The sequence below is a fragment of the Myzus persicae genome, unplaced genomic scaffold, assembly GCF_001856785.1.
Source record: "Myzus persicae strain clone G006 unplaced genomic scaffold, MPER_G0061.0, whole genome shotgun sequence".
Taxonomy (NCBI): Eukaryota; Metazoa; Arthropoda; class Insecta; order Hemiptera; family Aphididae; genus Myzus; species Myzus persicae.
Window position 1 is genome coordinate 403,632 of NW_019102414.1, and position 18,655 is coordinate 422,286.

An 18,655-nucleotide genomic window follows, 5' to 3' on the forward strand; every position below is an offset into this window, starting at 1 on the left:
AATAATTGAGGGTAATATTCTACAGAGCACATTGCACTATGTTTTTCAATGTTTTATCTCAAACTTTATAATATGTATTAAAAAATAATACAATTTTAAGCTTTTTTTACAAACTATACTATACTATTATTTGAAATCAAATAAAAAATCGGAGTTCAATGCTGCCCGTCTACTTCTTTCAGATAAAAAAATAGTTGTCGAAATCTGACAATTATACAAGGCCTGAGAGTTATTCCTGTGAAGTCACTCTTTTCGATATAATATACCATATCAACCTCCCCCCCCCCCTAAATAGGTATCCGGTAGTTTAGTGGAAAAGGCATATAATTAAAGTGACAACTAAAATATAAAACATAATTTAAAACTGTATAGTATTGCAGAAAATTTGAAAAATCGGCACCGGGCCCCTCAAAGTATTTATTATACAATCGTATAGATAATAATACTATATTTATTAAATGTTTCACGTTTTTACAATGAATAGAAAATATTCCAACACATAACACTTATGAAAAATATGAACAATTTTAAGAAACGATTAGGTCAAGTTAGTGTTTGATAACTATAAACTGGAGTAAGCTTGCTACAGTTTATGTTATTTCATAATATAAACTTAAATTATTTTCGTAGTATCAACTGTTATTATAATTGTTAATAAAATAATATGATTAATAAATTCCAATTTATATAATTAATTACCCAACTAGACTGAAATAAATATTCTCTAAATTGTACGGTTTACCTAATTGTACTCAAAGGACGTACATGAGTGCCATGTGCGTAGTAGAGAATTATATAATATTTACACCGAAGAATAATTGATAAATTATAAGTGTGTTTGTATCGATGCAATATAACTGTCTCCACTCTCCATACATCAGTATGATTCAATTGTATTTTAATTAAAATACACAATTTTGTGAATATGTTATAATAAAACCATTGATTAACAGCTATAGTATTTACAATCAGTGCTATAATAGTACCCATTAAACTAGCCTAAAAATAAAAAAAGCTCACAAATCATTACATTAACAAGTAATCTGAAAATTAATCCAATTGCTCTCGTTATTTATCATACGATATACTAACACTCGACTTGAGTTCTTTATAGATAGTTTATGAATCCCGCGTGTTTACATAAGATACGTAAGTATATGTCTTCAGAGTCGTATTAATGAGAAACTAATTGATCTAAATTATACGTTTCTTAATTTTTTTAAATGTACGGTTGTAATGAAATTAATTGAACGCATGCGTTTTTGTACTTGGGATTTTGTGAATCTAAGCTGATTCCACGACTATTGTATTTCAATTTAACGGTCTGTGAAACATAACACACAGGCGCCAAAATAATTAACTGATGACCCCCAATTTCTATCCACTCAAGCCACAAGTGCTTTATTTCCATATTATTTTTTTTTGTTTGAAATTCGTTAAATTTCAAACAACTTGGGTGTGACGTGATTACAGATATTTGCATAGTACCAGCATAATTTATGCCTAAATAAAACAATTGTTTTGTGTTTAAACCTCGTTTCACATTTACCTATAATTTTTTAACTATAATTCAGGTTGAATTGTCAAAATTAATAACCATAATATTTTAATATTAATATGGTCGTAATTATACTTGTACTTTGAGGATGCGTAACATTATTATTACGTTGTGTATAATATACGCTTATGGGTATCATTTAATGATAACAATAAATAAGAAGTAATTTTAAAATTATGTGAAATGCATAACGTATTATTATTTCTAATGGGTAGTGACACAAGTGTGTAAGACGTCACACTTAATACTTTATAGTATATCAAGTGACTGATAAATTTCTTTACCTACCCATGCCATGTATATTATGATCTAATATTTATTTTTAGTTATTATTTTAAATGTTTTAACACTTCCCGCTATACGTTTACTGTTTACTATACATAATGATTAAGGAAACAGTTCGATGAAATTTACCTATAGTCTATACGATGTACAGTATATTCACACCATTATGTAAAGACAAATGCTACTATTCAGCACATTTCACACGATGTATATTATTGTTATTAGAGTTCGTTTTTTCGACATTCGAACATAGTTATTGCGACTCGACACCGTTTTTGATATACTCGAGTAGGTACTGAAAAAAAAAACTAAATTCATAATCAGTATATAAATATGTAAACGATTCTAAACGGAAATAAGTTGAATATTCCATAATTTATGAAAAAATATCATTGTTTCGAATAATAGAAATACGCATGCATAGAACCGCAAATGTATAACTATAATGTTATTTGTACATCGCCAATATCACAATAATAATGGGCGAAAGTTTAAAGCCTCTATAATGTGAATAAAAAAAACAGGTGTGCCATAAATTTGTCATAGGATTCTCGTTACCTATGCACCCATTCATGCATCGCGTGAAAAACGCACGAAAATCAAAAAACCATCAATTTCTGAAGTGCACAATCTACATACGACTCGGTATGGTATATATTATCCCGGCCTGCACATATCGCAAGCACGATGTTCAACCTATATCCGACCAAATTACGATCACTACAGACATAAAAAAAACCCAAATTATTGTTTATTGACTATACTCATATATTATAATGGTATATCACTATCAGATCTCTACATAGGTACACAAGCGCACTGCAGGGGCGTTCCTGGATTCGGGGCTCGTATACAAATACAAAATCTTAGGAAAAAACCAACACCAAAAAGACACCATTTAACGCGTAAATATACTCATATGGCACATCGTGTTCGGCAGTGATTTTTTCAAACGTTGACGGACGATAATAATAATAATATGACGATGGGCCAATCGTCTCCGGAAATCGTCCTTGGTGCGCGCACTCCAATGTAATAATATATAATATAGTTATTAATTATTATTTTATAAGTGGTCGGAGAAGCAGACAGCATTCGTTCGCGGCGGGTGGCGGTCGCCGGTCTGTCGGTCGAAACAAAACATTAACACGAAGAGCGTAGACCTCGCGGTCTGTGATAATAATATAATAATATGATGTATAACATTTATTTTATGTAACGCTGAACGAACCACAATTCGCTGGATCATCTGAGCGGTACAAAATATAAGATCGTATCATTGGCTGATATTATGTGGTCGGGGGAGCAGACGGGTTCGACATTTTTTCCCATTATCGAAATTAGGTAGGCATTCAACAATAACACCATAAATGATGCCCCCACACGGCCACACATATGCAAGTGTAAATAAATAAATTATAATTTATAAGTTAAAATATATATGAGAACAATTGATTTTCTTATCAATATTACTTTGATGCATTTCTGCTTGATAAATATGATATTATGATGAAAACCATTAGATTTTTATAAAATATTTAAAATTAAATCCCAATATAGCAATTTATTCCTAAAACATATTTTTTGCACAAAATATTCTTTAACCTTGAAATATTCATTGTTATGTTCTGAATATTTTTTTTATATCAGTTCATAGATAAATGAATCATCGAGAAAGGTATCCAATTGGAGCTGCACACTCAGTAAAAATATGTAAAAACATAAAATTCCGGTCTCTGATTATTATAATATTTAGATTTATTTTATGAATCGATTTACGCTCGGATTTGTACAGCAAATGTTTTTTTGTGAAGTTAATAAAAACTAATTCTTAAAATATAAGAATTATATTTACTATATAAATTCGTTTCGTACCATTCTGATTGCAATGAAGACAGTAAACTTAACTTTGTTTTTCCTCTTAATGTACTTTTTTGGTGATTTTTGAATAATTTTCACCAAAGATCAAAAATATCATACCTATATTATTCATTATTTGTATTATATTAGCCAGATTATCTGCTATATTATCGCCAGAAATAAGTGAAATATTCGTGTTTCGTTGTCGACATTATTTCGTTCATTATCGAAGTAATATTTTAATTAATATAATAACTATGAGAATACAGAAAAAACAAACCTTTTGACTTTTGGAAAGGGAAAATGGTTTGAACATGTACATTTATATATGTATGTATTAGTAAATTCGTTTTTTAATCTTAATAATCTTAATACTTACAAAAGATCAGAATATAATTTTTTTTTTACTTTTTCAAAACTTAAATTGAATTAATTTTTTTTTAACTATTTATTTTGCTACAAAATCCTAATCCAAATCCCTGTAAACCCTTTAGGGCTAAAGTACCCCCCCCCCCCTTAATATCTGCCACATATTAATCGCAGCGTAATGTATATTATATTTAGATGCTGCGCAATTCCGCCGTGGTATTCGGATTTATGTTTTGCTCGAACGGTGGTGCGGTGGCGGACGGAGGGAAAAACCTATGCGTGTACCGTGTCGAAAGAGGTTCGTTGTAAAAAATGCGCTTAGGTTTTATATTACAACGCACAATGCAGTATATGATGTTACGCTATATATACACATCGATGCCACTCGTGTACACTGTGCAATATGATTGCCAGCGACCACGGTTTTTATGTTATTATTTTTTCAAGATACTTCCTCCTACACCGATTTCTAAGACCAAACCGGTGAAAAAACGTGCTCATTGTACATATTTAATACGATGAATTAACGATGTTATAAAATCAAGGTCAACATTGTAGTTTTGCAATCGAGCGCGATGGACGAACGAAATAACGTTTACGTGTTACCTACTGAGCACAGGGTGTATACTGTATAAGTTCCGTATTAACTTTGAGAATCACCTCTTGTTAGTGCGAGAGGAATTCAAATTCGGAGAGCTTATTTTTTTTCACATTCCTAGGATGTGGGAATTTTGAAGGCACTTTTCGAATGTTTTCGATCTCATCGAATTCGCAAACATATTGCAAGACTATACCCAAAAACTCATATTTCAACGTTATATTTTGAGATTTTCTAGCGACGGATGTGACGAAAAAATTTCTTCGTAAATCATCAACGAATATATTATAATATTATACTGGTAATATTTGGTGATATATGATGATAGTACATCGAACAAGATACTATAATTGGAAATGAGTTATGAATTATTATTATTTTTATACTATACATAAATAGGTATATAAAATATAAATAGGTACCATAATTAATGGTTTTAATTAGTTTATTTTTTTTTTGGCAAGATATAGAAGTTTCAGTCAGACTATTTGTCTTGACACAATTTCGCATAGGTGATACCGAATGACTATTGGTACATACTATTATGTCAGTGTGATGGATAGTTACCACGTGAGAAGATTATCTATATCGTAATAGTATTATAATATTGTTTATCGTGTTTATATAATTATATTACTGTTTAAGATCCAGTGGCTTAAGGCCTATTAGATTCTACATTAGAGTACACATTAAAGCTATCTTCATAATAGTATGTAAAACCAGAAGACATAACACATATTAGATATAATATGTTTGCCAAACAACAACATAAGCGTTTTTTCCACAGTATAATTAACTAAAACGTATGCTGAAAATGTGTTACTCATATAGCTATATAAATAATCATATCTTAGTAGGTACAACCTACCTGTTTAACATCATTGCTTTATATTATTCTACTCGCTTCTTTTCAAAAAATGAAATTCTAAATCCACGCAATTTTAAATTACTTCAAGTTTGTTTTGCTTGTTTGGCGGTATACAGACTGACTACCTGTATAACTTTAAAACTTTGTTCGAATTCGGAGTACCTATAATGAGTAACAACTGTCTTTATTTTATTTTTGCTAATAATCGTATTTCAGTTAGGTAACAATTAGGTTTACAATAATGTATATTTCAGACAATTAATTTTCAAAAAATACAATTTTTTCGTCAACCATAGTTTTTTGTTTTATGTGATTTACGTGTGATTGGAACAATGAAGTTGGTGTGCACTAGTCGCTTTCCGTCACTGGAAAAGTGGCTTTCCATAGGTTCTCTGTTCTCGGATAGGTAACCTGTAAGGCTGTAACCACTGGATAATTTAAACAGCACTACACATTATGTGACTTATGTCCTATTATTAATAAAATAATTATCTTTCATCCCACCCCCACCCAACAAAATTAAATCTTAATAAATGTTATCTCTGTAAGTTATAACGTATTGGATTTAGATTTTTAACCTGAACTGTCATATCATAAATAACTGACTACTATTTTTCTTTCTGGCTGTAATTTTACTGGTAAACTTTTTTTAGCGATTTACTTATAACCAGTAACCTATTTTCAATTAAATATTTTCAAGTCTAATTGTCAAAATATGATTCGTTAACAATTTTAATAAGACGATTTACGCAGTTATAAAAATTATATAGAAATAAGATTACGTTGGAATAATCACTAATTGTATAAAATATCTAATAAAAGTAGTTTTTGCTTTAGCAATTAAGTCGAAATATATGTATTACGCTAAAATATGGAAAACATTTAGGAATTCAATTTAATAAACCTAATACAATATTTCAAAGTTTTACTTAGAAAAATACCTCTCATCGATGTACTTGTAAAATGATCATGCTTATTTTTAATTGTCTTTCGTTTTATCCATCGGATTTCAAATGCGAATTCCGTCAGAGGAATGCGTAAATTAGGTTACTATATAGGTAGGTCAAGTAGTAAAATCTGCCAACGCACTAAAGTCAGAGTCAATGATAGATTTCTTATAACTCCGTCCAATATGTGCGAAATATGTGCTATAATATGGTGATAATTTAGTTACGTACTAAATAAACTAAATATATATATTACCTATGTTAATGTAAAATTTAAAAATATACATATTAAACATTTTATTTAACTCTCGTGATCTATTTAACGAGTCACGTTCATTAAATCCTACAATCTTAAGTGATTGATTTTATCATGAGCGTGTAAAGTTTTGATAAGGTAATTGGAATGGCAGGAAAATAATGTTATATTCATTAATTTTTTATTGTAATATATATATATTAACATCTATATATAATAATTTATAATACATAGTATATGCTATTAAAATTTTTTATTTTTCACGGATAAAAATATTCTTCTTTGGAATATTAAATCAAGAATACGCATCACCATTTTAAAAAGTTTAATAACCACCTATCTAATAACTAAAAAAAATGGTAATAATATAAAAATATTTGATTTATTTGTTTTTATAATACATTTTTATAAGAATGCATATTGGATAAAATAAAAAATAAAATATGTCTTTAATATATTTTTAGTTAATGAAAATTAAATATTTTAAGAACACATTTTAAATTATAATATTTCCAATAAATTCAAAAAAAAATTATAACTTCTATTTACAGTATTACCTCCAATTATTATAACTGTTCATCAACAACCCATTTATTATATAATAATTGATACAGCCATATTGGTACTATCATAATATTCGTGATATTAGATACAATGTACCTACTTAATATGCAAATATGTATATGATTAATGATTATTATTAGTTTGTTAAAAAAATTTACCTATCTCTTAAAGTTTTTTTATTCAAATTTTTTTACTATCTGTTAAGTTATTTGCAAACATAGTATAGGTTATTCATTTCATAATGCCATCTATTATTGCTACATACTCTAGAAGTGTGACATGGTGAATACACAATACCTATAGTATTCATATGAACCAAACTGTAACCTACCTAATAATATTATTATTTTTCTAATTTTTAGAATATAAATTATATCATAATACCTATATATAGGTATTAGGTAAAGTATATTTTTATTTTATTTTAGCGCATTTCAAGTTTTATTTAATACATTCATCCTTAGTTTTACTCATTAGTATTATTGTTATTATAATATTATAATCTATCATTACATCTCAAAGTTACAACGTATATAAGTATATTATGTATTTGTAATTTAATTTGTTTACACTTTCAACACATCTCTATTATACGTTCATTTTTGTTCAACAACATACGTAGGTACCTACGGGTTACGAGTCAAAGATTTAAATTATGTTCGCTCGTTTCAATACAGCTAGTTTTAAAATGTTTTATGTTGAATGTATAACCTTACACTATCACTGTATGGTAATGTTCAACATTATACAACTATGATACACTACTTGACTAGGTAGTTTAATATAATACTATATTAAAGGCACTTACCACCAATGGCGAGTCGGTATTATAATATTTCAATCTCATATCGTCAACTGTTTCATTTTAACAGTATAAAATAAAATAAATCATTTCTCTAAAATCTCCACGGTACATCACTCGCCGATTGTTTATATTTTCTCATTATCCATTCTATTGTGTACAAACATTATTTATAGATCATATATTATTATTATTATTATTATTATTATTGCACCTATTATACAACAGCAGAACAGTATGGATTAGTGTAACGGTTCTGATAATACGTATACCTATAATATAGTAATATCACACAGCAGGTATATACATTATACATAATGAAAATTATAATTTAATATAATAAATTATTACTAAAAAAATAGAACTTTTTCTTTAGCATTTCGGATGGTTAAAAGGATAAATAAGCTTTTATTTACAATGATTATTATTCGTCATGTATTCTTATATGCAGAATTAGATACTTTTTTTATAGGTAAATCACTTACAAGGTATTAGGATTATAATTTCTTGTATTATACTTTTACTCAAATATTTGTTGGTACTCTTAAGAGTTAGAGGAAAAAAGTTGTATATACCAAATGCCAAGATAAGATACTAGCCATTGAAAAATCATTCTAAATCATACATTTTAAAACTTACCCATTATAAAATTGCAAAATGCTTGGCTTGAGACAATGTAGAATAATTATCAAAAATTGGATACATTTACACATCTTAATATTATGTTCTTTTATTTGTGAATTGTGAGTCATATCGAGTCGTTATTCTATAATACCATGTGAAATAATATGCTTTAAGTACGCAAACTGCTACACTGTTTGAATTTTTAGTTTCAACCGTATCCTAGAAAATCATCTGTCTCAAATCATTTTTGTTTGTATTTATTTCGAACAAATATATTTTAACAATCAATATCATCAATCGTATCACATACGTATATTATACATTTATCTATCCCTATATGTTCCTATACGGAACCTAAAATTATTTTCCTCTAGCTTTGGACGAATTACAATTATTATTATTATTATTTTTTTTACTGAAATATATAAACCAACAAAAAATAATTACGATATCTATATAATGTTGGGCTATCATACACCTTCCTATGTATACCATTATTTAAGCGCTTTACTATTTTTGTGGGTCATTATTCGAGGGTATTGAACTCGCACTAATCACGTATAATACCATATAACCGCGCATTATATTGTCGTTGGATGATTTTAATGACCGTGACGTTGTTTTTATTTTTTTTTTACGTATAGTACCAAGAAGTGAACTCCGGAGAAATAATGGATTTAGACGAGATCTTAAGCAACTTTGGATTGGGCTCATATCAAGTGACCGTCTGTGCTCTAATGGGGCTCGTGCTCATGTACTCAAACATATCACCGCTTAGTTACGCCGTTACAGCCAGTGACCTTAAATACAGGTAAACTTGTAGGACATTTTTTCTCTTCACATATGTATTTATATTATTTGTTTTGACTGCGAATTGGACATAATAATTACGGACCACATTTAAACCGGAACATGTACCTACTGTGCTCTTAAATAATCACTTATATATGCATAAATAGTAGGTACATATTAGATACTATTTATATTATATTATGTACATATATTTTTTTTATTGATAAATAACTCGCGGTAACACGGGTAATTGGGCTTAAAAATAATTTAACCGATTGCATATTACATTGTCTACCTACTTATTCTAAGTTTGGATTTTGTTATAAATATGTTGTATAAATGAATAAAAATATTACTGTATCCTTGATTTTGTAATAGGTAGGTACCCATATCATGTTATACACATTATGTAAAACGTCATTTAACCGAGCACTTTACTTGATAAATCGACAGTATTTTTTGTAACTCCAAAAGGTTTAATTTATTTTATCGAAGTGACACATAATATTGTTATAATAGTTGTATATAAATAATTGATCAATCCTAAATTTGTTTTAGGCTTATTTATAGTACATTTATTATATTTTAGTGTTATGACAATAGAACATTCTTATATAAATATGACCGATTAGAAACTTTAAAATTAAATTACAATTTTCGAATACATTGTTCATATTGATAATTTAAGAGTTTAGACTCAATTGATTATTATACGGATAAACTTAATCGAACAAATCACAGCGTAACATAGACATTAAACATAAATGATAAATTGCCAATGCAGCTCTGCTTAATAATATAGAAAACCGAACTATAATAATTAATAACTAATAAGTAAACAAGTAATAACTAATAACTAATGATAACTAATCCATACAATTTAAATTTTAGTTATTTGGTGATTTATTTCCACTTTAGTTATGAGCACTCGATACGAAATAGCTTAACTTCAATTTATTATGTTTAGATGTTAGTGAGCCTTTAATCGTTTGAGCCGTTGAAAGTTTATTTAGCATAATAGGTATAGGTATAGTATATACTAATATTGAAATTAAAGAGTACCACTATACCAATTTATATTTGACAGTTGAATATAATACAACCTAAAACCTGACCAGAACTATAATTTATGTATAAAATAAGAGATAAGAGGAAAGACAAAATTATATTAGTTTTTTTCATATCTTACTTTATCTAAACCTGTTTAAGATTTTGTATGTGCTAGAGTGTGAGTTTTTATGCATATTACATATTTCATATCTCTTTTGTTGTATATTACAGCCATGAGCCATTCAACTATTTTCTGAACAAGTTCTGAGGAATCCTAAAAGTGACGTTTCTAAAATAACATCAGAGTTCAATTTCCAATATGTATTGAAGAGCAAACTTTTAAACCATTCCTTTTACGAGGAAAAATGATAACATAAAAAAACCATCATTGTAAAACCAACATATTTCTTCCAGATATAAAACCCTTGTAAATATGTATACAATCTAAATTTTTCCCGACGAGTTGTTGGCTGTACACTCTTTATAATCGAATTTCATCGTTACATCGCGAAGAAAATAAATTGAATTTAAATATATATAAAAAAATTTCAGGATAAAATACATCAGCAAATAAACTTCCAGTTTTTATAATTAAAAAAAACTCAATTTATTTTTTTTTCTCATACTAAAGTCCAAACAATATAATATTAAAGAATAAATAATGAGACTTCAGTACAAATAATATACAATTATATTTTAAATACAAAGTTAACGAACTCTGGATAGCTCAGTCATAAGTAAATAATGTATAAATCCCCTGACTATTTTTTACTCCCCGAGTTTTTTAAATAAAATTACTTAATTATATACTATATTTTTGTTTGTGTAATTATTTAACTATTTCTGCTTTTTAATTTAAACATATTGCATTAATATTTATTATTGAAACTTATTGTGTTTTAAATCCATTGAATGCGAACAAAACAACATTAAAAAATGATAAATTAAATTGAAATAACATTAATTGTACGGTAAAATGCACTTATAGTACCTTCTGCCTACAAGAAAATTGTCTTCAACCTATTATATGGTATCATTGTGTCTAATAAATAATAATGTAATGATACATTATTTTTTAAATTTACTCTCATCTATTCCAATTCTACTATTCACAATATGCAGTGTCATTTATTAATGGAAAATTTAGGAATACTGCTGCTGTTTAACCATACTATTTCCTGAATGTTTCTTGTGAAAAAAAATGTGTTAAATAAATTGATTTCGCAATAACATTATAATTTTATTTATTAAAATATTTCTCCCAACATCAATAAAAAAGCAAATAACGTACTTATGTTATAAATGATTAAGTCAAAATGGTAGTACATTTACATAAATAGTGTGTACCTATATTATATTAATAGGTACTTCGTTATTACTTAATAATTTTCTAAACTATCAATACAAAAATAATATTTAATATACAGCAGTAGAAATTAATTTACAAATAGCTACAATCATTATATAATGTAACTGCATTACTTAAATTAATGTGCAAGGTTAGAACTAGAAATGATTAATTTGTCAATCTTTGCTGAATTTTTTTTAACAACACATCATTATAAAGTACGCATTATTAAATATAATCAATTGTATCGTTATTATAATTTATAATGCATTTGAAATATTTGAAAAAATAGATTTTGTAACATGCAAAATTAAATATATTATTCTTAAATATTTAAAAAGGTGATTGACATCGTTATGAAAAATCACATATTATTATGTTAAAAATAAAAAAAAATGTGATAGTTTTTGGTCGGGCGCATTGAATAGGCATTTTTAGTACATTAGTGAATAATTATGAATTATGAACTGTTAAACTGTAAATTTATGAACAGTTCGATATACTAATGTTGAGTAAAATGTACAGTTGAATTATGATAGATATGATTATTTTATTTTTTGGGTTAAAACTTAACTACTTGTAATCCACCTACAACGAACAAACTATAGGCAGGTAGGGTAGATAAGGTAGATTAAGTAAGGTAGATGGTAGATCAGGTATATGAGGTTTTCTGTTAACGCTTTTCGTACAGGAGGAGCAATATTCCAAATGTTCCAAACAAATCTACCGAACTAATAAGAAATACGAGTTAAAGCTTTGTCAATATTTTCTAATAAGAGGTAGGTAAGTAATTTTTACGATAGCTAGTAAAATTACAGAGAATGTAGTAATAGTGTAATACTCTTAGAGTTTTCGAACAAGAGCGTGGTTTTAATCTATTTCCACTCTCTGGACAACCTTTTATAGAATACGATGAATTAATATCGTTAGTTTAAAATTGAAAATAGTACTGCAGCGAAAATCTAAACCACGATATAGTGTGATGTAATACCATCTATATAATGTCTGGTCTCATACAACACCTGTTACAGCTCTGTTTTAAGAATATTGTTTGTACACGGTTTATTTTGACTTACCATTATGTGTTTAACGTATTATTATTTTGAACTATAATTGTTCTATAGATGCGAAGTTCCGCAGTGCGACATCGACAACCCAATTTACGAACCGGACTGGTTAAACCGGGTGATACCTTTCAAAGAAAAGAGCATAGAGCCATACAAATGCCTCAAGTACCACTACAAACAAACCAACGGGACGGACGTCTCTGCAAATAAGACGTGTAACTTCGACGCATTCGACGTCAATTCAAGAGAGAAGTGCAACAAATGGGTGTTCGGCGAAACGGAAAGAACGATAGTGAACGATGTGAGTGGGCGGTGTTGATTATATAGTTTTTCGTTACCCCTCTGATAATACCCGTTTTGTGCACACAGTTTGGTCTTATGTGCGAGGAAAACAAATGGAAACTTAGCATGGTGGGAACAATCAACAGCCTTGGTCAGTTCGTGGGCATTCCTTTAGCAGGATTTATTTCTGACAAGTGAGCAATATGTTATTATCTATAAAATAAACTTATTTAGTTATTATATATAGGTAGGTACTACATACCACGTATGATGACGTATTTAAAGTCGTTGTTTACGCAATATCCGTATAATACAATCATTACTGTAATGTAATAGATTTAATATGGCCTAATTTTCAGACACCATTCATGTTCGTATATAGTACTTCTAAATTTAAAAACTGCTGAAATTATATTTCACTCGACTGATTTATTTACTATTTTCTATGTGCCTCCACCACGTCACTCATCAGCAAACGGTTCACCGTAATTTTGTTTTGATTTTATTGGACATTTCTATAGAGGAATATGCTACAATTATCATTTATCTCCAGGTATTATATGTGAATAATATTATTTGTTTGGATCAAGTCCATAGCCTTGATCCCATAAAGCATAAATGGATGATTAATACATAAATACAACTTAAGCTTAACTTATTATCAAACAAATCACGGAAATCGTAATTTATTTATATAATCTCAAGCAAATCGAAACCACATACTAAAAAAAAAAAACTATACCTATAAAATAAAACCCATAATTATGATGGATACCTTTTCAATTATCCGCCTATAAAAACAATTAACAAAAACGTTGTTATATTTGGCATAATAATAAGTATGTATTTTATACATTTTTTTCTATTATTTCTATTGAGTTTGTTCTATAATATTAAATGACGTAACTTTTTTTTTTATAAACATAAAGGTATGGACGCAAGTTTATCTTAATTATAGGATCAGTTACGTCGGCCGTGCTGGGCACGGCTCGGTCCTTCACTACCGATTACTATTCATTCCTCCTTTTCGAATTTTTGGATTCCATGGCCTCCAGTGGGGTGTATGCAGCCACCTTTGTATTAGGTGAGAAATCTAACCATTTAAATCACAAAATATGTTTTAAAATAAACATGTATTTTCAACAATATAAAAATATTTATTTCAGGTCTAGAATTAGTCAGTCCGAAAGCACGGGTCACGGTCAGTACTCTGATGGGCTGTTTCTATCCCATGGGTGCGGTTATCATGGGCTTCGTGGCTTACATGGTTCTCGATTGGCGGATAATGCTTAGGATAGTCTACTTGCCCGGACTGCTTATATTAGGATATGCTTGGTAAGCTTGACGATAATTTATCACATACACATAGACAATTATATATGTTTCAGTTAATCAGTTACCTAATATAATATATGTAACGTTTTGCGTTGTATGCCGTTGTAATATATAGGTACGTGCCAGAGTCCATGCGATGGCTTCAAACGCAAAACCGAATCGAAGAAATGGCCAAGGTTTTGTCCAAAGTTGCTAAATCCAATGGCAAAACACTGCCGTCAAGCGTCAAAGAAGCACTGATTGCTAACACCAAAGCCAACGCCAACGCAACGAACGGGGTAATGAAAATGATTTACAATTTTACATCCTCGCACGATGATTCATAAATATTATAATTCCCTTAAAATATTATAACGTTAGACTGTATTATTTTATAAATGAATTAACATGATGACATATTTACCGATTCATTTCAGGTCGACGATGATAATCAATTGTCTTGTAGTAAATTAATGAGTAAAATATTTAGTTCAAAGGAGATTTTCCTGCGGCTGATCAACTGTTCGTTTTGCTGGTTAGTATAATATCTAAATATTTAATAATATTATACATTGTATCTATTATAAATTGTTTAATGTTTTCTACCTGCTTGTTATGTGATTAAATACCTTGATATATTTTTATGACTTTAGGACAACGATTACGTTAGTTTATTACGGCCTATCGTTAACTTCTGTGGAGTTCTCCGGTAACAAATACTTGAACTTTATGCTTGTAAACGCGGTAGAAGTGCCAGCTTTTTTGACATCATGGTACTTCATGGAACACTTTTCCAGGCGAAATACCCAAGCGTTTTCATTCCTCTTCAGTGGCATTGGATGTATTATGGTGAACGTAATACCTCAGAGTAAGCAAACGCTTAGTTTAAAAATTTTTTTTTTACTTCGCTTTATCAATACCTACGTGTGTTATCTATAATATAATATACAAATGTGATGCGTCTGGAAGACTAAAGTACCAAGTAAAAATTATTATCCTATCCAAATGTATATAAATTCAAGTTAATATTATAAATTATAACTAACCCTTATCATAACAATTTATACTATTACGTACCTGCTTTAAGATTAATATCTAAATTTGTATTGGGCTAGTCCCGTTTCATAAATAAATAAATGTTGTTTTGTTAGAAAAGCTAATAACTTATATTTATTATTCAATTAATGCTTAATAACTTTTCTAAGAAAATTTAAATTTCTAGAAAATTTTCAATCTTATAATTTCGTTCATTTAAAAAACAATGAAGTACATGCCTAAGTCTTATAAAAATAGAATTGTTTTTTATAACCGTATCTTTAATTTTTAAAACTATTAACGAATATCTTAGTTGGTGAGATAAATTAAGTCATTTAACTTTTAATGAAATAATTAATTAGAAAAGTTTAATGAGCCCACATACCGTGAAAAAGTACTCACCTACGTGTTCTTTTCTGATTTTATAAAACAATAAACTGAGAATTAAAGAATGACGAACTAAAAATCATGTACAGCATTAATTAATAATTTCCCAATAAGCTTGTATTTTTTCTTATCTCTTTTCTATGGCTTGTAGTTCCAACACACATACGTAATATATATAAAAATACACTGATTAGTGTAATCGTGTTGTGTTTATATGACGCGGACTTACAATAAAATCCATATATCATTGATTTATAGATTATTTATGGGTGAAACTGTTGTTGTTCTTGAGCAGCAAGTACGCCATCACCATGGCATTTAATACCATGTACGTATTCACTGCAGAGATGTTCCCCACCGAATTGCGTATGTCCCTGTTCGGCATAGCTTCCATGTTTGGTCGAATGGGCTCCATGATCGCTCCACAGATGTCGCTGTTGGTGTGTATTTGACATTTTTTTTTTTTTTTTGATAGACAAGTTCGATGAAAGAAAAAACGCATATCATGTGCCCCATATTATTATTAGCATTATTATTATTATATGTAACGTCAGAAAAGTAAAAATTTTTAAATACCTATTGTTTCACAGAGTGTCTATTTTGGACAATACGTGCCAATCTTGTTGTTCGGAATCATTTCGTTTATGGCCGGGGCGCTAGCTTTCTTGTTCCCGGAAACAAAAGATCAAAAATTACCAGACACAGTAAAACAAGCTGAATTCGTTGGAGAGGTCTAAAAAGATTCTGAACGGTTCGTGAATCCAACGGAAGTACACCGGGAGAGAACACCGGTTGCAGTCGTGCCTTATGACATTTGTATATTAGTTATATTTTTAATAATGATTCCATGTGTCTCATAACGTATTAATTTATTTTTATAATTATTTAACGCTAAGCAATAGTATTTTATAAACCTTAATACTGAAGGAAACTAGTTTCTATAATCTTTAAGTTCACATCATTCATATATAACTAACTCCACTAACTGTGTATGTATGTGTACACATTATACAATACTGGATTATTTTTAATGTATAGTGTATACACATTACATATAATGTGATGGTAAATAATATCTCAACAAATTCCATTTCATCACCCTTTTTAGGTGTTCTTTTTTATATTTCTGAAATTTCTGTGATATTAAATATGTATTATTTACAAGATTTTAAAATTTAAAAAAAAATTGTATGTTGTATTACTATATAGTATATAATATTATGTATTATTTATAGTTAATATATATATATATTTATATTCAAGTGCTAATAGTGTAACAACACTATATACAAAATATGAACTGTTAATTTTAGCAATAATTTTGATTAATGATTATTATTATAATATATTTTAATAGGAAATACTTATACGAATGTATATTAGCTTAAATAAATGTAAGAAATTAAAGACATTATATTATTAATTATTATATTATTTTAGTTGAAGTACTATGACATATAATATAATATTTTTATTTAAAAAAATCATTGTTTTTAAATTTAATGTATCGACCATTTTTGTTATAAAAATTAATAAAACACTTATTATTACTAAGTTTATTTTCTTACGTTGTTATGGAAATAAACATAATTTTAGACAATAAAATAATAAATAATGTATAAAAAATACAGGGTAATTTACCGAGCATGCTTACCCCCCCCCCCATTGTTTAATTTTTGGAATTTCCAAACTCTTGATATATTTTATATTACTTTTATACTATTTTGTTTATTTAAAATGTCAACATTTTCAACAAAAAATATTCGCTAATTAATTTATAATAGAAAAGGGGGTTCTCGTTTGAAAAATAGAAGTTTGTATTTCCTCAAGACACTTTCTAAGTAGTACCTATATAAATCTCAAAAAAAATAAAAATATAGTTTTTAAGTATACTTAAAAATTCCAAAAATCAGGTACTGAATAACTGCATTATTGAAGAAAAACGGAATAAGAATACTTGGACATATAGTTAATATGCACCTATTTATGCACACCTAAGTCATATTATATTATACACAGTCGTAGATCTACAAATGATCTTATTCTTCGACAGACAAATATCCATCATACACCGATGAGTATACTGTCAGATATTTGTAATTTTGTATTTTGTATTATATATACTACAATAATATGTCTACATCACTCACTCAATTTCCAGAAGTTTGTGTCCTCGCGGAATGTAACGCTTGACTACCACTATTATGTGCGCCAGACACAAATTAAAAGACAGCTGTTTTAGATAGTTTTTCAGTTATACCTAACCTAACCTATCCCCGTTAACGATTTAAAATACCCCACAATTTGTTCAAAAACTTTTATCCTTCAAACAAAATATATTTCGTATTGGTATTCCGATGCACGAAACATTTAAATATGTATGTGTATATATATGGGTACCTCTACCAAACATGTAAAAAAACGTTTAAAAAAATAAACATATGTAATTGTGTTTAAAGCGTTCAGGTAGCTGCAGCGAGACGCCATCGGCGCCGGCGCCTCGCAGTCATTTAACCGTAATTATTACTGATAGCAAATAAATAGTCACCACCTATCACAATATTGTAGGTATTTTTAGTATGTTGACTATCACCATCATCTGCTGTCGACCACGATGTAGTCGGATGTACACTGTACAGTGCAAGGTAA

The 18,655-nt window shown here is 28.6% G+C and overlaps 1 protein-coding gene across 5 annotated transcripts in view; it reads left to right on the forward strand.

Moving 5' to 3' along the window:
- LOC111032031 (solute carrier family 22 member 21-like) overlaps positions 1 to 17,102 on the forward strand; it is a 33,162-nt gene extending 16,060 nt beyond the window's left edge. For 4 of the 5 annotated variants that reach the window (XM_022312197.1, XM_022312200.1, XM_022312198.1 and 1 more), the window contains exons 2-11: positions 9,376 to 9,542; positions 13,046 to 13,289; positions 13,358 to 13,464; positions 14,200 to 14,354; positions 14,437 to 14,605; positions 14,721 to 14,883; positions 15,022 to 15,119; positions 15,238 to 15,452; positions 16,265 to 16,446; positions 16,597 to 17,102. In XM_022312197.1, the coding sequence (XP_022167889.1) occupies positions 9,376 to 9,542; positions 13,046 to 13,289; positions 13,358 to 13,464; positions 14,200 to 14,354; positions 14,437 to 14,605; positions 14,721 to 14,883; positions 15,022 to 15,119; positions 15,238 to 15,452; positions 16,265 to 16,446; positions 16,597 to 16,743 (1,647 nt within the window). In that variant the 3' untranslated portion in view covers positions 16,744 to 17,102. Of the gene's footprint in view, positions 1 to 4,235; positions 4,371 to 9,375; positions 9,543 to 13,045; positions 13,290 to 13,357; positions 13,465 to 14,199; positions 14,355 to 14,436; positions 14,606 to 14,720; positions 14,884 to 15,021; positions 15,120 to 15,237; positions 15,453 to 16,264; positions 16,447 to 16,596 lie in introns of those variants that run through there. The other variant, XM_022312196.1, reaches the window with a different exon arrangement.
- Positions 17,103 to 18,655: the final 1,553 nt, after the last annotated feature.